This window comes from Bombina bombina, chromosome 6, assembly GCF_027579735.1.
Source record: "Bombina bombina isolate aBomBom1 chromosome 6, aBomBom1.pri, whole genome shotgun sequence".
Lineage (NCBI taxonomy): Eukaryota > Metazoa > Chordata > Amphibia > Anura > Bombinatoridae > Bombina > Bombina bombina.
In genome coordinates, this window is record NC_069504.1 from 1,101,991,737 (window position 1) to 1,102,015,970 (window position 24,234).

Here is a 24,234-nt window from a genome sequence, read left to right on the forward strand (position 1 = left end):
GATTGGCACTGTTTTCTCTGAAGGAGAGGTGGGTGTGTTGAGGAAGGTTAAGAGGAGGTGGCCCCTCGACCCCCTTAAATAAATCCCTGTAACCCTAGAGTATTGGAAATCTGATGCCCAGGGTGGGGAAACCCTCCACGAATACTCAGAGTTTTTTTATTGAGGTCTGGGATTTGTGCAGCATGGTAAAACATCACTATGAATAATGATATATTCAGTTGTATTGTTAGACCATGTCTATAGAATTGGTCATAATCTATGTTCTATGTGATAAGGGTATTGAAGGTCTGTGTGTCTTCTTTTCTTAACACCTAATAGAGAGTTAGATGAACTCCTGATTGCAGTATGTTAAAGGGGGTTTAATGATATCTACAGTGAAAACCCTCTCTTTGGCACAGGATAGTAGCTTAATAGAATGTTTTCTCATTTTGTCTCTATCACAAATAATGCCATGAATAGGATTGCACAGGTGATACAATATATTCAACATGTTACGTTATGAGCATGAAGTTATGATAAGATAAAGTGATTTATTTTTTGCATGTAGAGTAAATCCTGTATGGATATTGGGTAAATGTAATAGTGAAACAATCTAATTACCCTAAAGATTGGTTGGAGAACAAATAATCTCCTTGATAGTTAACTTTGCTATCCCATCTGCAGGGCGTCCAACAATCTGGCTAAGCAAAAGCCAACTATGTATTTTCCCCATAGATAATAATAGTAACGCAGCAGCAAGTGTAATATTATATATTGCAATTCATGTTCATCTCTGCCCGCTCATTTACATTAAAGGGACAGTCTAGGCCAAAATAAACTTTAATGATTCAGATAGAGCATGTAATTTTAAACAATTTTCCAATTTACTTTTATCACCAATTTTGCTTTGTTCTCTTGGTATTCTTAGTTGAAAGCTTAACCTAGGAGGTTCATATGCTAATTTCTTAGACCTTGAAGCCCACCTCTTTCAGATTGCATTTTAACAGTTTTTCACCACTAGAGGGTGTTAGTTCACGTATTTCATATAGATAACACTGTGCTCGTGCACGAGAAGTTATCTGGGAGCAGGCACTGATTGGCTAGACTGCAAGTCTGTCAAAAGAACTGAAAAAGGGGCAGTTTGCAGAGGCTTAGATACAAGATAATCACAGAGGTTAAAAGTATATTATTATAACTGTGTTGGTTATGCAAAACTGGGAAATGGGTAATAAAGGGATTATCTATCTTTTAAAACAATATAAATTCTGGTGTAGACTGTCCCTTTAAGATTCTGCTACATCCCCAGTAGGTTCTGATATTTGAATCACTGCAATCCACCTATTGGCTGTGAAGGGAGCTTCCTTTTCTAAACTCAAGAGGTATTTCATCCTATATGACCCTCCGTAGTCCCAGTTAACATTTTCTCTATGCCCTGTAGAACGTGAGTGTAACTATGTTGCAGTTAAATAGTTGCAACAGTTAAGACACTGTTTTATTTATATAACTAACAGTTATATTAATATACTTCTATTATTACCTTGAATTTAAGCAGACTGCCCCCTTATCTCAGTACTTTTATTTATTTATTTTTAGCTTTTTTCAAACTTGCATTTTAGTCAATAAGTGCTGGTTCTGGTGAACCCATTTTTTAATTCTCCACAGTGTTATCTATACGGCACACATGAACTGGCACTGTCTGGCTGTAAAGCAAGATGGTAAAAAAAAGCACTGAGAAAAGGGGCAGTCTGCAAGGGCTTAGAAAAAGGCAATATTATAGTACATTAATATAAATATTAATTATGCAGAGCTCGGGAATGGGTAACAAAGGCGTTATCTATATTTTTAGACAATAAAAAAAAAAAAAATCAAGTAGAAAGTACCTTTAAAGCATAATCCTAGGTGAGCTCAGAAGAATGTATATGTCTTTAACCCATCTTGCTGCAGTGTTTGCAACAAACACTTCTGCCATAAACTGCTAACGACGCATGCAAAGCTCCTAAAACTTTTTTTTTAGCCTACATAATTTGTTCTTCAAAAGAGGATACCAAGAGAAAAAACAAGATTTGATAATAGAAGTAAATAGTAAAGTTGTTTAAAATGTTCATGATACAGAAAGAGCATGCAATTTTTATTTTACTGTCCCTTTAAAATAAGGGGTCCTTTGTGTACGTAGAAAAATAAAAAACATGAAATCTTTCATTGGACCAATAATAAAATTATGTATGATGATTATACAAATATGTTTCTGTGCACTGTGGTCTGTTTCCATTTCCTCGATTACATACAATGGTGTTCGCGAGCAAGTGAGTGGCACAGATTTGCAGCGAGAATAAAAGCATGTTTGCATTCTCGCTTGCTTTTTGAATAGCATTCCAAGCCAATATTTTGAATACAGCCTCTTGATTCTGAGGCGAGTTGACGGAAATCAGCAGATTTGCTTAATTTGGAATAAGGGCCCTAATGTATATACTGTATCGGGACAGTAGCTCCAAAGAATAAAAGTAGCTGCAAACTGGGATTTTCCCTTTGGAAACCTATGCCCTAAAGAAAGCGGATTACAAATTTGTAATCTCTGCTGCACTCCCTGCATATAATTTATGTGTACTTGAACACTAGGTAAGGACATGAAAAGTGATGCATTTACATTTTAAATTAAGAGGTGATTCTGGATATTGGCTAAGGCCTTGGCTCCTAGCTCATTACCACCAATTCTGATCCAATCAAAGACAGTGGATTACAGGAGGACAATATCTGCAGTAAAGTAGCAGCTTTTATATATCTTGATCATTCAGGGAAGGGACACTAAAGAAAAGAACTTTAAATTTAATAATCTTCTACAACAGTTTACACAACACGGCAAAGATGAGACACTCTTCATAGGTATTGTTTAAAAAAATGTAAATATCATGAACTTGCATTTGAATTTTACTAAATATGCTGCAGAAGTTGCAGGTTTGCAACTTTATCTACTGTGTTTTTACAATGCCAGTCAATGCCACATATTATATTCATGTTCTTAGCTGTGCTTCCCATCTGCTGTAGGTGGTACTGATGCTTAGACCTCTTCCTATTACAAGCCTCCTCCAGGACTCCTTTTGTCATCTTATTTCAGCTTCTATGTGAAAACGTAATAGAAATTTATTAGATATTCTAAAGAGCTGCTTCTTTTCAGATAAACCACAAAACCTCTCATCTTATTTAAAAGCATAAGACAAGTGAATGGTGACATCCTCTAGTCCTTCAATAAGCCTGAACGACTGCCACCTCCTAAAAGTGTCTCGCCATAGATTGTGATCTGAAAGACCTGCATATTCTTGACGCCCAAATGCAACTATGGACAACATTTTACACCTGTAACTTAGACCCTAACAGCCATGCTACCTTATTTAAAAAGGGACATGAAACGCAAACTTTGTTCTTTCAGGATTTAGAAAGAACATACCATTTCCAATTTACTTCTATCATCTAATTTGCTGTATTCTTTTGATATCCTTTCCTGAAAAGCATATCTAGATAGGCTCAGTAGCTGCTGATTGGAGTCTGCACAAAGACGCCTCGTGTGATTGGCTCACCCATGTGCATTTCTATAACAAAGGATATTTAAAGAATGAAGCAAAATAGATAATAGAAGTAAATTGGAATGCTTTTTTAAAATTGTTTTCTGTAGCTGAATCATAAAAGAAAAACAACATGTGGGTTTAATGTTCCTTTAAAGTCAGACTTCACCTTCCTGCGTCACTTGGTAGAGAATCCTAAATTTCTGTCATTATTTCCATGTGATATAGCTAAGACAGAACAGTGTAAATGCATTTTGAGTGAGAATTTTATGTATCAAGAAGAACCATAAAAAGGTCCTGACTGAGCAACTACTATGTCTTTATTTAGCAGATTGTGGTGGTGCTGTAAAGCAAATAATGGTAGGACTCAATGTTATATACAGGTTGTAAACTGTCTAATCTTGCTGACTCCGTCTGCCTTCCGTGCTATGTCTTTTCTTGTGCCCCTGTATAGAGCTGCATAATGTTTGCACCTTCCAATTTCCACTAGTCCCAGATGAGTACGAAAATGCAGTTGGGACCTGTAAACCTTTCCTCTGGACTAAAAACCTCTCTCCCTTTACTTGTAAATATAGTGATAGTTTTCCAGCCCTGTAAAGCGGTTAACCAGGTAGATCATGATTTACCAATAAGGCGAGAAAAAAAAAAGAAATCACTAGATTTACTAGACAAAATGTCTTACTAGTCTAAGGGGCCTATTTATCAAGGGCCGAATGGTCCCTGATGCCCCTGTTTCCGTGCAAGCCTTTAGGCTCACCGAAAACAGCAGTTAAAGCAGCGGTCTTAAGACCGCTGCTCCTTAACTGGTCCGCCACCTCTTGAGGCTGCGGACATCAATCCTCCCGATCGTGTTGATTGAGACCCCCTGCTAGCGGCCGATTATCTGCAGGGGGCGGCACTGCACAAGCAGTTCACTAGAACTGCTTATGCAATGTTAAATGCCGACAGCGTACGCTGTTGGCATTCAGCAATGTCCGGCAGACGTAAAATGTTACAGTGTATCATGTCCGCCAGTCTTATGTATAGAGAGTTATATATGTATATAGACAACCAAGCATTCTTCAGACTGAACAACAAGAAGAAAAAAAGGCAATTTGCATATTGTACAGTATGTGGCATAGCGATCGGAAAGCCAGAGCCACCATCTGTGGATTTACTAGTTCCTAATATGCATGGATTCCAGGTAGCTAAAATACACAAGCACAGTAGTTGTGTTCTTAAATGCAAATATTGCCCTACAACCCCCCCTGTTCTTAAATGCAAATATTGCCCTACGCACCCCCCCCCCCATATTACCTGTTTATGCTTTAATGTTTTTTTTCTCTACATGTACACCCAGAGACGCTGGAGTACATAAACATTTACCGGACTCTGGTACATGCTTTACATGAGCCAATTTGCATTTGGTCCTAATCAAAAGGAAAAGCAGATTTACACTAAAGAGGCTTATCAAAACGTATATTGATGGACTGCTCTAAAGGATAAACCCCCTTCAAACTTTGCTAAAATTAAATACAATTTCAAGCATGTATTCAACTTTTTTCCATAGATCTTTTGCAATACTCAATTTCTAAATTATATAACAACAAGCATGATAAATGTGTAAGCTTCAGTTGTATCACAAAATTATTTGTATGTATTTATAAAAGTTTATATCAGAGGTCAACAAACCCAGGTGCCAGAGAACCACTGGCTACTTAAAATGAGGCCCTTGCTCGCTGATTTAGAGTCCACAAAACACCCATGGGTGCCTACACAACCACACCTTAAAATGCATCTTGCTGCAGTTGGATCATTTCTAGGCCTTCCAACTGTGAACTACAAATCCAACTTTTATTGCGATATTTAATGTATGTATGTATGTAATAATTTGGATGGTCAAAAGTTTTTGGCACGTAAATGTATGGGCTGTCTCCTAGATTTGGAACAAATGTGTTGCTTATACCATCACGATGGGAAGGAATTAGATTTCATTGATTTTTCCTGACCAAAACACTATGCGTCCTGCTCTTTGGTAGAAGAGATTTTCTTAAAGGGACACTCAAGTCAGATTCAGAAAGAGCATGCAGTTTTAAGACTTACTTCCATTATTAAATCGTTCAGTCTTTTTATATACACATGTTCTGGGGAACAAGCTCCTACTGAGCATGTGCGCAAGCTCACAGAGTATATGTAGACTAGTCTGTGATTGGCTTATGGCTGTCACATGATACAGGGGGCTGGAAAATGGTAGAAAAAAAAATTGCCAGGAAAAAAAAAAAAAAAAAATCTGCTTATTTGAAATTCAGAGTAGGTGTTATTGCATTGTCTTTTTATTATTATGCACTTCTATTGCATTGAGTGGTCCTTTAAAATTAGAAAAAAATTGTTTAACATACATTAGACAGACAGATATGGCATAAGAGGGTGTTTTCTATTTACTCTCCCCAATGAGCGTAGCTTGTGAAAACGGAACAAGTATTTCAGTGGAGATTTCAGCTCCCATTATACAGAAAGGGGCTTGTGCTTAACTATTCATACTGGATTGAAATGCACATCAGTCACAGAAACAAAAGAATTGTCACTATCCATCTTCACAGTCTTTGTTCAATGGACGACTGGAGATTGAATCTTAAAATTAATTGTCCTCATCTCACCACGAGATACGTCTCCAAAAGCTGCACTGTTATTTTGCAGACTGCTTGTTAAAGGGACAGTCAGCACCAGAATTTTTGTTATTTAAAAAGAAAGATAATCCCTTTATTACCCATTACCCAGTTTTGCATAACCAACACTGTTATAGAAACACACTTTTTACCTCTGTGATTACCTTGTATCTATGCCTCTGCAAACTGCACCCTTATTTCAATTCTTTTGACAGACTTGCATTTTAGCCAATCAGTGCTCACTCCAGGGTAACTTCACGTACATGAGCTCAATGTTATCTATATGAAACTAATGCCCTCTTGTGGTCAAAATGCATTCAGATTTGAGGCAGTCTTCAAGGTCTAAGAAATTAGCATATAAACCTCTTAAGTTTAGCTTTCAACTAAGAATACCAAAAGCAAAATTGGTGATAAAAAGTAAATTGGGAATTTGTTTAAAATTACATTCCCTATTTAAAATCCTGAAAGTTTTTTGTTGGACTTCACTGTCCCTTTAACAGCAACTGTTCACCTGCATATATATCTACAGATAGTACATTGATCAAATATATGGCCCCCAGCGAAATGAGACAATAAAACGCAAACGTAGCAAACGGGAATGCAGTGTGATATCCAGCGCTACGGAAGTTTGTGTCACTATACAAACAGATAATAATAATAATAATAATAATAATAATAATAATAATAATAATAATAATAATAATAATATCCATAGCCGGTATCCAGGTTTCTGCCTAAACACAAAGGTTTCAAGCGCAAACAATATCAGAGTAGTAGACAGTCTTTATATGGCAGGAGATTGACAAATCCCAAGAAGTAAATAAATATTTCAGAATTTTATCCCTTGCTCAGACTTCTTAAATGTCATCTACATAAGTCTATGGAAGAGGGGAGGGGGGGGCACGCAAGTCAAAATTAAACTTGAGTGTAGTTTACAAGACTTAAACAACTTGTATTGTCAAATTGACTTTGTTCATTTACTTCTTCATAGAACAGCATATCTAGGTAGGTTCAGGAGCCTACACGTGGCTTCACTCTATATGGCAGCAGTGATTTTATTAGTATATAAAGTTTTGAATTTCATGCAGTTTCATGACACTTCATACCCTTGACAAGTTTGTCTAGATGCCAAAGAATATCCTGGGGCCCTGTGCATACTGAGGCACCAGCTCCCACTATGAAGACATGTGCATTCAGCATTTTTCTCTTTCAGAGACGGATTTATTTGTGTAGTAGTGCTTTATACAAAGAGGTGTGCGTGTTACACTATTACACAAATAAATGATGGTTCCGAAAAGAGCCAAATGCCACTACCAGTGGCCATATTGGGCATTTGTTTATACAGACGAATGATGAATGCATGTCTACTACTAAGAATGTACAACAGCTTATAGGATGTAAATGAGTGTGTTATTGGCTATTAACTGTCACATGATAACGGGAACAAGAAAATTAAAAGAAATGTTAAAACTTGTTGGTTTTAAAAAAAATTAAAATCGCAGTAGGTTACAACTGTCCATGTCACCCTGCGCAGGAGCAGACTACTTTAACCTCTTAAGCCAAACCGGTGTACATCTATGTCATGTGGTGTAAAGCCTATCGTACCGCATAACCTAGATCTATGTTGGAGCTTCAGGAAGCTTATGCAGTCTTGGCTGTAAAGTGACAACTGAGACTTGCTGCTTGCAGGCTTCCGGCATCTGACTTCATATTAAAAAAATAAGTTAAAAAAAAAACAGATAAAGACAGTGACTTACACAATGTCACTGGAATAAACGATCATCTCTGGTGCGAGGAAAGGTGAGCAGCACCCTACACTACAGAACATCGGTTGCAGGAAGAGGGAAGGATGAGGCCTACTCTACAAACAGTAATATAAGGGGAGGGAGACCCTACACTGGGATCCCTACACTGTAGAGAGAGAAAAAAAAGCCCTAAACTGCATACTGGCTGCCAGTACCTAAGATGGTTGTGAGCAGTGTGAGTGAGGGAGCTGTTTGGAAGGGATCAGGGAGGTGGGAAGTGGCAGAAGATGGGTAATCACTACATTACAATATTATTACATTTACAAGCTAATTAACCCCTTCACTGATGGGAATTTTAGAAGTGTGGTGAGCAGCTGCAATTAGAGGCCTTCTAATTACCAAAATGCAATGGAAAAGCCATGCATGTCTGCAATTTCTGAACAAAAAGGATCCCACATAAACTTGTGCAGTCATAACAAATGGTTGTAAAAGAGTTATGTAAATAACTTCAGTGTGAAACCAAAAGTTTGTGAAAGATTTTTTTTTTTTTATTATACAAACACATTTGGCAGCAAAATAGTGGCATGAAATATGCCCAAAAATGGAACAGGATCAATACCTTGTGTTGTCTACTTAAAAATATTAAAAAAAAATAGCTTCAACTACAAGGGGCAACAGTGTCAGTTGTTAGTTTGAGGGGGGGGGGAGGTCAAAAGTCTTAAAGCAAAAATAAAAGTCGAGTGCCCCATAAACTAATTTCTGCACAACAATGTAAACAATATTTATGTTAACCGTCCCAATAAACCAGTGGTCTCAAAGTACAGGCCCTGGGGCCATATGCGGCCCTCAAGATAGTTTAATCTGGCCCTCCGTTGTTTAATAGGTAAAATTATTAATTTGGCCCCATCAATGTTTTAGGGTTAAGAGAAGTAACAAGCTGATGCTCTATATAGACGCTCACAAGATATTTATAAAGACAAGCCTTGTCCAGAATAGACCACTTGGATAAATGTCACTTTTTTATTCCGTTTCAGAATGGTGACTTCACTTGGCACTCACAAGTTAAATATAAACTGTGTACGTCTATAACCCACAGCTCCTACCATGTACTAATACTTGTGTAAATGTCACGTTCATGTTCTATTATATCCAGAGCACACACTCTGTTCAACAACACTTAGGGCTAGATTTATTAAGCCCCTACGGCAGCAAGTTCTCTCAAGAACTTGCTCGCCGTCATTTATCAAGCAGCGGTCACCAGACCGCTGCTTCCTTAGCCTCTTCGCCACCTCTAATCTTGCGAAATTCAATCTCCTCGGTCTAGTCAGATCGAGGAGATTGACAGCTCCTGCCCGCGCGTGATTGGCTGTGCGCGGGCGGTATTGCACGCGAGCGCAAAATTGCGCTCGTGTGCAATGCCGAATACCTGCGGGTATTTTCGCCCCGCCACAGGCGAGCTGAGGCGTACAGGGGCGCGTATACACGCCCCTGTACGCCTCAGCTTTAATAAATTTAGCCCTTAGCCAGTGGCCCCCGGATACATCGAGCTTGATATCCCCCTGCTTTAAACGTACATAGATGCAAGGCAATGCATTGGTCACTTCTCTTCATACAAGTGACAAAAACACAACAATAAGTTTAAAAAACAAATACCTTTATTTTCAGCTCTAAGATTCTGGTTTCTGAGCACTATGCAGTTTTAAGAACCAGATGGAATTACTCTGAATCATTATGAAGATCTATTACTTGCACTATATAAAATCACTCTACCACTTGAAGCACGACACCAATCAAGGCAAATGAGATCCTCGCTTAGGCAATTGGGGTTAACACAAAATGAACAATAATGAAAATAATTCTGCAGGAGATTGTGTCTGTTTGTGGGGAGGGGGGGGAAAGAGTCCTCAGCAGGTGGAAAAATTATGGAAAAGCACAACTGCTCCTAGATGTAATTTTGTAAACGTGCTAAATATTTACACAGCAATTGATTTTGAGTGCCGTTTACACAGACAATCAATGCATACACACATACAAACCGCCAGCTGTATATGAGACTTCCTGATTAAAAAACAAAGCATAAACGTTGCTTTGCATTCATAGTAACATCGCAAAACCCAGTGATCGCTAGATGCTGCGCACTAAAAAGGATTAGCTTTATGGCTCCAACACACATGCATATTAATGCATTGCACCCCTCCTTGGTTGCCAAGGGGCTTAAGTTTAGCAGCAGTTACTAGTATTATTTTTATTCCACTTTGTTTTGTTTTCCCACTTTCTATGGGATTGGATAGAAAAGCAAATTTGTGGAAACTGTTCTAAAGAGAACAGATGCAATTAATTCAGGGCTTTCAAGATCACTTGTTTCAATTTTAAATTTGAGAAATAATGTTATTAGAAAAGTATATTGTATTTAAGTTAACACTAAAGTGGCGTTTTTGAGAATTATCTGTCTATATCTATAATGTAATGTTTGCTAAAAAAGACTAGTTATTGACATTTTGCAAAAGATAACTATACAACTGGAATTCAAATATCAATCATAGAACCATGACTATTGCCATATAAAGCAAAATATTATGCAACAAGAATTATACATAAAACAAATAAAAAGCCAAGTGCATACTCTTACACCATACAAATGGAGAGTACAAACAAGACCAGGTAACCAATGGCAAAATAACCCTATAACAGGGCACAACAAAATTTGTCCAAAATCTAGGAGCCAGCTGCAACTTTTTGCAATCCCTAAGAGAAACTGTGTATATAGCTGTAAGGACTACAAAGGACCCAATCACACTAAGCTAAATTTTATGTGGGCTAGTGACAGTCAGCAAGGGGGAAGTTTAAACCAGGGAACCAGGACCTAATGTTAAGGTGCAAGTGGCTTCCTGGCGCCTAGGATTGTTAAGCCCTGCCCTATAAACACATATTGGCAACCTGCCACAGGGATTATTTAAGAGGGGGGGAAAAAAGGAAATAAGAGGATACATGCTACACAATTAAAGGGACATTAAACAGCTTATGGTTTCAGATGCAATTTCAGTATTTGAAAGAAACAAGATGACATAGGTCTCCGAATATGAAATGATCCCCCTTTATACATCCAACCACAAGCAATGATCCTGCCTTTGGCATCTTAAACACAAGTTAATGCGCCATCTCACATACACACATGCAGGAAGTGCCAATGTAAGACATATGAGGCTACTGGCACTTTCTGAGCATGCACAGGAGCAAACTATCATGCACAAATCCTAGTCTTACATAGGAGCTGAAGGTCAGTTTGGCAACACTGGGCGGGTGGTGTACAAAAGGGAAACTAAGTACAAGAAAAAGTAAACATTTATGTTAAAATATGCAGAGTTTAATGTCCTTTTATGGCTTGTTACAAAAATGCAGACATTAAAATGACCACTAAACACAGTAGGAATTGCATAATCAACAAATGCATAATAATTACACAAATCAAAAGCACTTAGTTTAAAGCGATTGTAAAGTTTAACGAATTAGTGCCCAGTATCAAAAAATAATCTTAAAAACATGGGCACTTTAATTCATTAAACTTTACAATGATGCTTCTTTTTTAAAATACTCACTTTTGCTTTATTGAAAACAGACCGGCGATCCTCCGCCCGCAGCTCCTGCGGTAGTTAGCATAAATCGATAACCAATCTGTCTTCCTCCAATTGTTGCGTGCCCCTTTGTCGTTCAGCTCGTGAGGCAATGCAACGATTGGAGGAAGTCGGATTTGTCATCGATATGCTAACTACAGCAGGAGCTGCGGGCGGAGGATCGCCGGTCTGTTTACCATAAAGAAAAGGGAAGTATTTTTAAAAAGAAGCTTCATTGTAAAGTTTAATTAATTAAAGTGCCCCTATTTTTAAAGTAATAGTCTAGACAAAATTAAACTTTCACTATTCAGATAGAGCATGTAATTTTAAGCAACTTTCTAATTTACTTGTATTATTAATTTTTCTTCGTTCGCTTGGTATCTTTATTTGTAAAAACAAGAATGTAAGCTTAGGAGCCGGCCCGTTTTTGGTTCAGCACCTGTATAGCACTTGCTGACTGGTGGCTACATTTAGACACCAATCAGCAAGAGCTACCCAGGTGCTGAACCAAAAACGTGACGGCTCCTAAGCGAACAGTCTTGCTTTTTCAAATAAAGATACCAAGAGAACAAAGAAAAAATGATAATAGGCTTAAATTAGAAAGTTGTTTAAAATTGCATGCCCTATCTGAAATATGAAAGCTTAATTTTGACTAGACTATCCCTTTAAGATTATTTTTAGATACTGGGCCCTTTTTTTATTAACCTTTACAATCACTTTAAAGGGACATGAAACTCAAAATGTATTTCCCGATTCAGATAGAACACACAATTTTAAAACGACTTTCTAATTTTCCTTCATGACTCAGAGTGGAGGGTGTCTATGGGAATTTGTGCCCAATCCGCCAAAAAAAAAAAATTGTGATGTCACGCACTGATGTTGGACAAAAACGCCTGGTTTGCAATTAGCGTTCCTCTTCATTACAAAGGTGTTCAGTGGGGTTGAGGTTAGGTCTCTGTGCAGGTTTCTTGAGTTCCTCTACACCAAACCAAGTCTTCATGGACCACGCTTTGTGCACAGGGGCACAGTCATGCTGGGACAGAAAAGGGCCTTTCCCAAATTGTTGCCATAAAGTTGGAAGCACCCAATAGTCTAAAATGTCTTTGAATCCTGTGACATTATGATGACCCTTAAACTGAACCCAGGGCCTAGCCCAAACCCTAAAAAACAGCCCAAGACCATTATCCCTCCTCCATCAAACTTTACAGTAGGCACTAGGCATTCCGGTAGGCAGCATTCTGCTGGCATCAACCACACCCAGAATCTTCCTTCAGACTGCCAGGTAGTAAAACAGGATTTATCCCTGTAGAGAACACATTTCCACTGCTCCAGAGTCCATTGGGGGCTTTACACTACTCCAGACGACACTTGGCATTGTTCATGTTGATGTGAGGCTCATTAAAAGCTGCTCGGCCATGGAAACCCATTTCATGAAGCTCCTGTGCTAATGTTGCTTCCTGAGAAAGTTTGGAACTGTGAATGAAGCGACAGATTATATGTGATTTTTAAGCGCTTCACTATGAGTTTGACTGGTCTAGCACTCTATGGCTGGGCTGTTGCTACTCTTTGATATTACCACTTCACAATAACAGCACTTACAGCTGACCAGTGCAGATCTAGGACAGAAATTCCACAAACCGACTTGTGGCAAAGGTGGAATCCTATGACAGTGCCCCGTTAAAAGCCACCAAGCTCTTTAGTATGACCCATTGTAATGTTAGTCTACGAAGATTTCATAGCTATGTGCTGGATTATATGCCCCGTTAGTATTGGGTGTGGCTGAAATATCTGAACTCCATAATTAGTAGAGGTGTCCATATAGTGTATATGCCTCTTGCCATTGACTCACTTGATGTGCTCAGCTAGTTCCCAGTAGTTCATGGCTGCTCCTTCAACAACAAAAATACTAAGAGGATTAAGCAAATTTAAATTATTGAAGTAAATTGGAGAGTTGTTTAAAATGTTAGAATCTATCTGAATCATGATAGACAAGTGTGGGGTTATGTCCCTTTAAATCTGAAAATTGTAGTTTCCCCACTGCACTAGAGACTGGAGCGTACTTCACAATATTCAGAAACTTGCCCCCTCTACACACCGTGACTTCTTTACAAGTTTAAAGGGATAGGAAAGACATGATTCCCATAGAGCATGTCATTTTAAGACACTTTTAAAATTCAGTTCTATTTACAAATCTGCTTTGTTCTCTTGGTATCCCTTGTTAAAAAAAAAAAAAAAAAAAGAATATGCACATATCCTACACTAATGGGAGCTGCTGCTAATTGGTGCCTGCACACATTTGTCTTTTGCGATTGGCTAACTAGATGTGTTCAATAGCTGCCAGTAGTGTAATGTTGTTCCTTAAGCAAAGGATAACAAGAGAACAAAGCACATTTGATAATGGAAATAAATTGTAAAGTTGTTTAAAATTGTTTGTTTTATCCAAATTATGAAAGAAAATGTTGGGGTTTCCTGCCCCTTTAAGAGCTCACATATCTCTATAACTGACCACAGCAAATGAGATTAACAGCAATTGAATGCTTTTCAATGGATGTTCTCAAAGATTATCTTTTTAAACCCTCTCTGCTACATACTTAACAAAAAAAACAAAAAAAAGTGCTTTAAGGAAAGAGAGAATTTAATTTTTTTTTAAAACGTAAATGTACCTTTAAAAATGTTTTATATCCATTTGTAAGCAGAGAGACATCCAAGGATCAACAGGAAAGCTTTCCTGATACCAGCATATGATCTGCACAAAGCTGACAGCCTACTGAAGGCAGAAAGTGTTTGCACAGCGTTAGTGCTCACTAGCAGTAAGAATTATGATCCCAGCACATCAGATAGCTTTTCAGAACGATAACCCTTTGTTGGAGCCATACAGGAAATGATTTGCTCATAAAGTGCTTTGAGATACATTATATAAATAATTGAAATTTTGCACACAGTTTTCATTTTTCTTTGTTCCGTCTAAAAGCAGAAACAAAAAAATATATTTAATAAAGTGCTAGTGTGTATTTACTGTAAATATTTCACGACCCTCCAGACCGCTGTCGGGCTTCAGTATAGCCAAACGGCTAGGACATTCCACGCCGTCCTAACCACAGCACAATTAGGACGGCATGGAACATCCTAAAATCAGGAAGAGGATAAATGTACTATTTATCTGCTATAAACAACAAAACAATTGATTTGACAGGGGATGACAAATTTATACTGAACTTAAGCCAGACGCACTTTTTAAAGAGACATAAATTTCATTGCCAAACAATACTTTTTTTTTTATTATTATTTATTAAACTCAGGGATCAGCAACACTTACACTAGTGAAGTGCAATGTCTATACAAACAAGGGTGAGTGTTTGGCGAGTGCTCTCTGTGCAACTGGTATATATATATATATATATATATATATATATATATATATATATATATATATATATATATATATATATATGTGTGTATGTGTGTATGTGTGTATGTGTGTATGAGATATATATATATATATATATATATATATATATATATATATATATATATATATATATATACACACACACACATACATATATACACACATACATTATATATATATATATATATATATATATATATATATATATATATATATATATATATATATATATATATATATAACACACACATATCCACACATACACACACACACACAATATTAATAACAACAACAAAGATGGTGATGTCTTTACACACACGTAAAAAATATCCAAAGCATTTGACATTAAACAGGATATTTGTAAAATAAATACATAGAAAGAAAGTGGCATTTTTGGACAACCAACTCATTTATGTATCTACCAGTACAAATAAAATGCATATAAACATAGTATATCTGACATGTTATAACCTCCCTGAACATTTTTTAAAACTTGCCAATACAAAAAAAAAAATTCAGAAATCATATTTCAAAGTATCTAATAATAAAACAAAAACAACAACAAAGTAAAGACTATTTCCAAAATTAGCAAAGGATACAAAAAGTTAAACAAAAACACCCCTTTAACTCTTCAATGCATAGAACAATATCAAAGAAAGAAAAAAGGAACTACCTGTAACACCCAGACTGGGGAGAAATAAAATATCTTAATGACCTCTCAGAAAAAAAATAAAGAGGTTCTAATAGTGAGTGACATCTCCGGCTACCAGTTAAGTAAAAGGGACTGCGCAGTTCAAGTTGAAAGAGACCAGATACAGTAGTCAGGCAACAGTTGCAGCATGTGTACAGCAGGGGCAGCACTGTACGCTTAGCTCCCTGTGGCTGTGATTTTGTTAAATGGGAGGATTTAAATGTCCTCACAGCCCTACTGTCAATCAACAGCACTCCTTACAATCACAACCTCCTCCCCCGGCGTCTGAGCAAATACCCCGGCCTGATGCCTGAAAACAAAGATTAGAAACCAGAGAAGAGCAAAACAACTGAAAAATGACAAGGGCCTATTGCCATAAGCATGGGGAAACGTGGTCTGCAAAGTGCCAAGGGGAGAGAGCAGATATATAGCATAATAGAAGATAACAAACTACATCCTTTGTTATACCACATATAGCACTTCAAGCAACCCCTGATCTTTCAGACACCTTAATTACAGACACAGAGACAAAGTTTTTACCAAGACATTTTCTCAGTTTGTGGTTAGCAGGAGATAATTGTGTTAAGAAAAATTAACAAAAATTAGTTAAAATTAACATTATTTTGCTAAAGTAATTTGAAAAAGAATGTAAGCTTTTAAGTCTGCTAGATTTATGTATCACACACACAGCATGTTAGTGGTTTAATCAACCAAACTTTATACAGTGAATTAATTATGTAATTTGTCTGTGACAATAAAGACAAAATATATGTCTAAAGGAACAAAAAGCAAAACAACCACAATGCAAAATAAATAAAAAAAATATATATAGCAATGTTGTCAACAATTCTAAAACAATAATAATGGTTGTAAAGGAAAGTTGCTGCAAAAGCATGCTCATACTACTACTGTGTGTATATATTATAATGAGCTATGCAAAGTGCTGCTGTCATTCGTGCACTATAAAAAAGCCCACACCATGCCAGGGAAGTATGACAACACACTGGGCAACAAGAACTTCTTGCATGTGACACACAGCAGCCACCCACAACAAGCAGGAAAGTAGCATTGTAAGTTTTGAGACAAATAATAAACTGCAGATAACAGCAACAAAAACATAAACAAAACAAAAAAACATAAAAAGGTGCAGAGGGCAAGTTCTGTGGTGCCCAGCAGACAAGAGAGCAGGTGTCAGAGCCAGATGTCAGTGCCCCCATGGCAGAGCCCCTGCCCACGCTGACACTGTGGGGTCACATTGCTGTGACCACTAATAACAATGCAGACTGTATATGTCATGTGGGTGACATTTCTTGCACCGTGTCATTGCCCACCTACCCACACCAACAGTTGCCCAGAAGTGCCCAGCACAAACACCAGCCTTTGGCCTTGACTCCAAACCAGCCCTCATCCCAGACCACCTTATTGTTAGTAACCCCCTCCCTGCCCCAGGCTCTCTGCCCCCTCACACCAAAACCCCCTGACCCCTTATCCAGGCCGCCACCTTCTGCCGTACCTGCTATGGAACCAGTCCTTGCAGATATCGCATTCGATCATAAACCGGCTCACGTCGTAAGGCTGCCGGCAGACACAGTAGACGGGAACCGTTCCGGCCATCTTTAAAAGCCACTCTCAGCCCCAGACATCACACACATACACAGAGCGAGGGGGAGGGGAACATTGCGCATGCGCGAAAGCCTCCCACCTCTCGCCCGCAGCTTCTGCTCACCCACTCTGCCCTAGCTCCTGCGTTTCCATTGGCTGAAGGAATAACCGTAGGAGGAGCTTCCGAGGCGTGTAGAAATTACTCGAGTCGTAGAATGTCAAGGCACCGAGTGGTTCCGGAAATTACCGAATGGCAATGTGTACAGTTTAAACGGCTAAACTTGTTTATCTCTTTGTTATTCACCTGTAGTGTGACTCTTATTAGAGCACCGCCTGTGTGTGCTCATATACATAACCAGTACATAACCTGTTCATTCACAAGCTTTAAAGCATAAAGGAACTTGTGAAACATTTTTTTCATATCTTAAAATATATTTGAAACGCTTTTTAAGTTTTGTTACATTTTCCCGGTGCTAAAAAAACCCAATTCGTTTCCAGATAAGTGGCTATCATGGTGTAACTTCAAGCAGCCAATGAGAATCAATACAACAGTATCCATTGTGTTTCTAGTTTTCATAGGTGTAAACATTTTTGTTGAAAATTATCTGTATATAAAATGCAATAAAAAGAAATGTGAATATATATATATATATATATATATATATATATATATATATATATATATATATATAAATAATGAACCCAGTGGGACATTATCCTTCAATGCAATGTATCTGACGCGTTTCACGCATGCGCTAAATGTAGCCACAAATCAGCAAGCGCTACCCAGGGTTCTGAACCAAAAATGGGCCGGCTTCTAAGCTTACATTTCTGCTTTTTCAAATAAATATACAGAGAACAAAGAAAAATTTATAATAGGAGTAAATGAGAAAGTTGCTTAAAACTGATGCTCTGTCCGAATCATGAAAGAAAAGAAAAAATGTTTTTCATATCCCTTTAAGTAAATCTGACAGGACGTGCATGATTATGGCTGCTCTCCACACTAAACATTTGCTTTGTTTTGAAACCACTGTAATGCATTTCTTCAAATGATCTTTAAGACGTAATAAAAAAGTGAGTTGCATGTCCCTTTAAGAATATAACATTTCAATATTTACTGTATATAACCTACAGTCATGCAAATCATAAAATTACTGGTAATTTCCATATGTACCAACCCAAGTGAAGAAGATAACAGTTGCCTTTAACTCCATTTCATTCTTTGCACCCTGCTGGTACCAGTGGAGGCTCCTCTATAGGAGCACTTGAGCATGTGAACCCCCTAGAAACCCCCTGACCCCTGATGAAAAAAAGAAAAAAAAGAGTGAGAAATAAAAAAAACAAATTACATTTTTAAACCTTTTTTTCTGATTAATTAAAAAAATCTTTCAGCCTCCACTGCAGTTTTGACTCTATAAAACATTAAAATTGCAATTTGTAAATCTTTAGGCTGAAAGTGGAATGGGCTTTTGCCTAATACTTCTATCTATCGCACATGCTGTGCAGTGCGATAGATAGAAGTATAGGCAAAAGCCCTTTCCACTTTAAAACTGCATTGACTGCAGCGCCACCTACAGGCCAGCCCATAGCCTTCTTAAGAGCACAGCTCTTATTGTGCGGGAGCCAGCTGTCACGTGACACTCGCACACTAAGAGCTAGGTGGGCAGACTTTCAGCTGCAGCACACTAAAGCTTTGCGCTGGAGCGTTAGTGACGTCACTGCCGATTTTTTTTTAAATTTGTATAAACCCGCGTACAGACTCAGTACAGGCTATAGCTGCAGTACTGCCTGTCCCTGAAGGACATACATAGATAAACACCTTGCCAATGCCTTGTCCGGTGCTTTGTGTTCAGAGGATGGAGCAGGAGAGGCTGGTCTAAGGGTTCTGAGTTTCCGGTGAGTAGGCTGCATAAGTGAGGGAAACAAGCAGGGGGTCAGCCGCTCAGCTACAATACACAACAAATCCAATAGGGATTCTGCCTTTCAAATAGACAAAAACTGATCTTCTGCCAAAACATATTTTGTTTATGTTGCTTACGATAAAGAAAGAGAAAACTGATACATCTATGCTCATTACTGTAATGGTCAATTTACTTATTGCCTCTGTCAACTTGAAACGATCAATGCATACAGCCATGCTTGTACTCTTGACAGGATTATTCCTGGATTTTCCCTATTAGATATCCCGCTACATTCATACCACAACCACTGGTTGTTTTCAGCAATAAAGGGGAAATGGGTCCGCAGTGTATATTTAACGGTGCAACTGAAACAAATTAGTCAAACATAAACATGTCAATTTGTTGTTGTTTTTTTCTAACAGTTGATGTTCCGAAACTGAAGTATTTAATAGAGTGTGTATTTCTTAATACAATATGCCTGACAATCATTATTATCTGAATTCTCATCTTCAGTCAGTAGTATGTGTAAACGCTTTCACTCTAAAAAGAGCTAAAGAAAAAAAAAAAAAAGAAACAGCGTTAAACTTTTTTTAGTGTGACCATCCAGCCAAAGAGTTTACATTCTTCAGGTGATCATCTTGTGGTGGTTTGTGTGTGAGAATGATACATAGCAGATCTGAGAGTGGCGCGCGCATTACGAGAATACGAGGTACCAGGCGCGCTCTCTCACGCTAGCATATATTACTTTCTCTAGGCAATGGCATCTCTCTGACCATGACCAACTACTCTTGTGGAGCTAATTATCTCGTGTTGCTCACATATCTATAAAACACATACAGGGAGTGCAGAATTATTAGGCAAGTTGTATTTTTGAGGATTAATTTTATTATTGAACAACAACCATGTTCTCAATGAACCCAAAAAACTCATTAATATCAAAGCTGAATAGTTTTGGAAGTAGTTTTTAGTTTGTTTTTAGTTATAGCTATTTTAGGGGGATATCTGTGTGTGCAGGTGACTATTACTGTGCATAATTATTAGGCAACTTAACAAAAAACAAATATATACCCATTTCAATTATTTATTTTTACCAGTGAAACCAATATAACATCTCAACATTCACAAATATACATTTCTAACATTAAAAAACAAAACAAAAACAAATCAGTGACCAATATAGCCACCTTTCTTTGCAAGGACACTCAAAAGCCTGCCATCCATGGATTCTGTCAGTGTTTTAATCTGTTCACCATCAACATTGCGTGCAACAGCAACCACAGCCTCCCAGACACTGTTCAGAGAGGTGTACTGTTTTCCCTCCTTGTAAATCTCACATTTGATGATGGACCACAGGTTCTCAATGGGGTTTAGATCAGGTGAACAAGGAGGCCATGTCATTAGATTTTCTTCTTTTTACCCTTTCTTGCCAGCCACGCTCTGGAGTACTTGGACGCGTGTGATGGAGCATTGTCCTGCATGAAAATCATGTTTTTCTTGAAGGATGCAGATTTCTTCCTGTACCACTGCTTGAAGAAGGTGTCTTCCAGAAACTGGCAGTAGGACTGGGAGTTGAGCTTGACTCCATCCTCAACCCGAAAAGGCCCCACAAGCTCATCTTTGATGATACCAGCCCAAACCAGTACTCCACCTCTACCTTGCTGGCGTCTGAGTCGGACTGGAGCTCTCTGCCCATTACCAATCCAGCCACGGGCCCATCCATCTGGCCCATCAAGACTCACTCTCATTTCATCAGTCCATAAAACCTTAGAAAAATCAGTCTTGACATATTTCTTGGCCCAGTCTTGACGTTTCAGCTTGTGTGTCTTGTTCAGTGGTGGTCGTCTTTCAGCCTTTCTTACCTTGGCCATGTCTCTGAGTATTGCACACCTTGTGCTTTTGGGCACTCCAGTGATGTTGCAGCTCTGAAATATGAAATGTCCAAAAAGGAAGGATGCCAGTAAACAAAGTAAAACTTGTAAACTTTATTTTAATAATTTAAAAGTAATGGGACAACATATCCTCCCTAGCTAACAAACAAAGACTAACATGTTTCAGCGTGAGCCGTATTCACAGTCCTTAAAAATTTCAATCAATTTACTCATTTAAAAAGCCCTCACTGGGCTCCTATTGGTCAAAGAAAATTGCAAACAATTAACCATTAGTATCAGATGTACTATTCCATCTTCTCAAAATTGTACAGTCAGGAATTCTTATTAGCCCTAAGGGCCAATACATTTCTTGACGGGACATAATCTTAAATTTAAGATTATGTCCCGTCAAGAAATGTATTGGATATTCAGGCTTCGGACCAAGATACCTCTTGGTCTGAACTCTGAATATGACTTCATCAACTATTGGGATTGACTGTTTTTACAGTCATAATAATTTCGGACTTACAAATTAATAATTATAAGTAACTCAGCATTAAGTAGAGCCCTTAGGGCTAATAAAAATTCCTGACTGTACAATTTTGAGAAGATGGAATAGTACATCTGATAGAATCCATTTGGAGTTAGACACAAAATAATGTGTTTTCATTTAAGTATAACCTTCCTTGAATAGGTCCCTTTCACAGCTTAAAAACTTCAGTAACCTTATCTATCTATACCGAAACAATAAAGGTCTCCTGTTTCTTTAAAAATAATAAATTAACACAATACTTGGATATGTGAACAAGACCTCCTTCTTAGCTATAAGACAAAATTTAAACTATATAATTAACAGCTATCAGAATGAACGTCTAATTAAAATAACCTAAGAGATTATAATAAAATACAATTTTGCACAGGGGAGTAAAATAAATCTACATTCAGAAGATTTTTTGTAAACACATAGAATCAGTCAGAATAACATATATGGTGGTTTAATAAGGATATAACTGCAATTAATAAATTGTGGCTATGAATTGGTTCACAGATACATATATTTTGAATTTTGTATATGATCATATTAAACACTGAACATACTCCCTTTTTCTTTCCCCCAGCACTACTAATGGTTAATTGTTTGCAATTTTCTTTGACAAATAGGAGCCCAGTGAGGGCTTTTTAAATGAGTAAATTGATTGAAATTTTTAAGGACTGTGAATACGGCTCACGCCGAAACATGTTAGTCTTTGTTTGTTAGCTAGGGGGGATATGTTGTCCCATTACTTTTAAATTATTAAAATAAAGTTTACAAGTTTTACTTTGTTTACTGGCATCCTTCCTTTTTGGAGATTTCAGTTTATAAATTTGCCAGAAAACCAGTAAACAGCCTGCAAAGCCGTCTATTACCAGCAGCATCCGCTTTATACACTTGATGGAACGTGCATAAACCTTTTTGCCAGTTTGCTGTCTTTTCCTGCCGAATTGAGCTCCAAGAGTGAACCCCTAGTGGACCGTAGCAAATGAGGAGGTGTGACTACGAGTGACGTCAGAAGCACCCGGAAGCTTGCACAGCCGCGCAGAGTGAACGGACTGGAGTCTGTCAGCAACGAAAAATAAACCTGCAAACGAAAAATAGCTCAGCCGCAAATAGTGGACAGACCGGGGTCTGGGAGCACTAGGAGCTCAACCGCGTTGTGTGGACAGACCGGAGTCTGGGAGCAGCCTGGAAATCACAGCGGGTAAGAACTTTTGATATATATCTGCTAAAATTACCCTGCAGCTCAACCGCAAACAGTGGACAGACCGGGGTCTGGGAGCAATAGGAGGTACATTTTGAAAAGCAAAGGAAATGTTGAGATAACTTGCCAAGTATTCTTTGTCACAGCACGGTTGTTACACTAGGGGTTCTGAAAGAATCATTAAGATATTAAAGTACTACCGCAATGATACTTGAATTACTTTAATATATTCAAGCAGGAAGCTTATATATCGGACTGAAGGGGATTTATTGTCTTTTTTCCTCTTTCTATACCAAGAGTGTTAAAACAGCAGGCAGAGAAACGCATTAAAATAGTTATTAAACAATATGCACATATATATTATTACATAATTATTTATATAAACAAATACAATTTTTCTCATCATTTTTTACTATTGGATTGACAGCTGGACTTTTACTATAATTATAGACGTGCAACTAGCTGAGTGTCTGAGTGAAAACCTTTTGCTTAGCTCTGAAATATGGCCAAACTGGTGGCAAGTGGCATCTTGACAGCTGCACGCTTGACTTTTCTCAGTTCATGGGCAGTTATTTTGCGCCTTGGTTTTTCCACACGCTTCTTGCGACCATGTTGACTATTTTGAATGAAACGCTTGATTGTTCGATGATCACGCTTCAGAAGCTTTGCAATTTTAAGAGTGCTGCATCCCTCTGCAAGATATCTCACTATTTTTGACTTTTCTGAGCCTGTCAAGTCCTTCTTTTGACCCATTTTGCCAAAGGAAAGGAAGTTGCCTAATAATTATGCACACCTGATATAGGGTGTTGATGTCATTAGACCACACCCCTTCTCATTACAGAGATGCACATCACCTAATATGCTTAATTGGTAGTAGGCTTTCGAGCCTATACAGCTTGGAGTAAGACAACATGCATAAAGAGGATGATGTGGTCAAAATACTCATTTGCCTAATAATTCTGCACTCCCTGTATATATGTAAATAGTATTAAATTAAGGGAAATTTCTATTAATATGAAGCCTGTAAGATGAGTTACTTGTTGTTTAGCAAATGATGTCTCATATGTTGCAGAATTGCTGCTATAGGGCTTGTGCTTTAGTCATGAAATAGTTAAGGGAAATTTTTCAATTATGCTGATATATATGATATATATATATATATAGATACTGTATATAGATATGCTATATATATGTATGTATGCTATATATATATATATATACTGTATATATGCTATTAAGTTGTAAGCATTATATACATGCACAAACATGAGTAACACGATCTGATATAGATAACTGGCAGAGTGTGTGTATGTATGTATATATACACACACACACATAAAAATGGGTGGAGCCATCTGAGAGGCGGGGCTAGTGCTCCCCCATCTTCAAAAGTCACCAGCCGCCACTGGCTGGTACTAAACCATATTATACCTCAGGGTCAGGCTAAATGAGTTCTCCGCACACAACTGCCTGTGCAGATGTGCGAG

At 37.8% G+C, this 24,234-nt stretch overlaps 1 protein-coding gene across 2 annotated transcripts in view; it reads right to left on the reverse strand.

Annotated features, from left to right (window-relative positions):
• KDM7A (lysine demethylase 7A) overlaps positions 1–17,303 on the reverse strand; it is a 318,101-nt gene extending 300,798 nt beyond the window's left edge. For both annotated transcript variants that reach the window (XM_053719030.1, XM_053719029.1), the window contains exon 1: positions 17,151–17,303. In XM_053719030.1, the coding sequence (XP_053575005.1) occupies positions 17,151–17,251 (101 nt within the window). In that variant the 5' untranslated portion in view covers positions 17,252–17,303. The remainder of the gene's footprint in view (positions 1–17,150) is intronic.
• Positions 17,304–24,234: the final 6,931 nt, after the last annotated feature.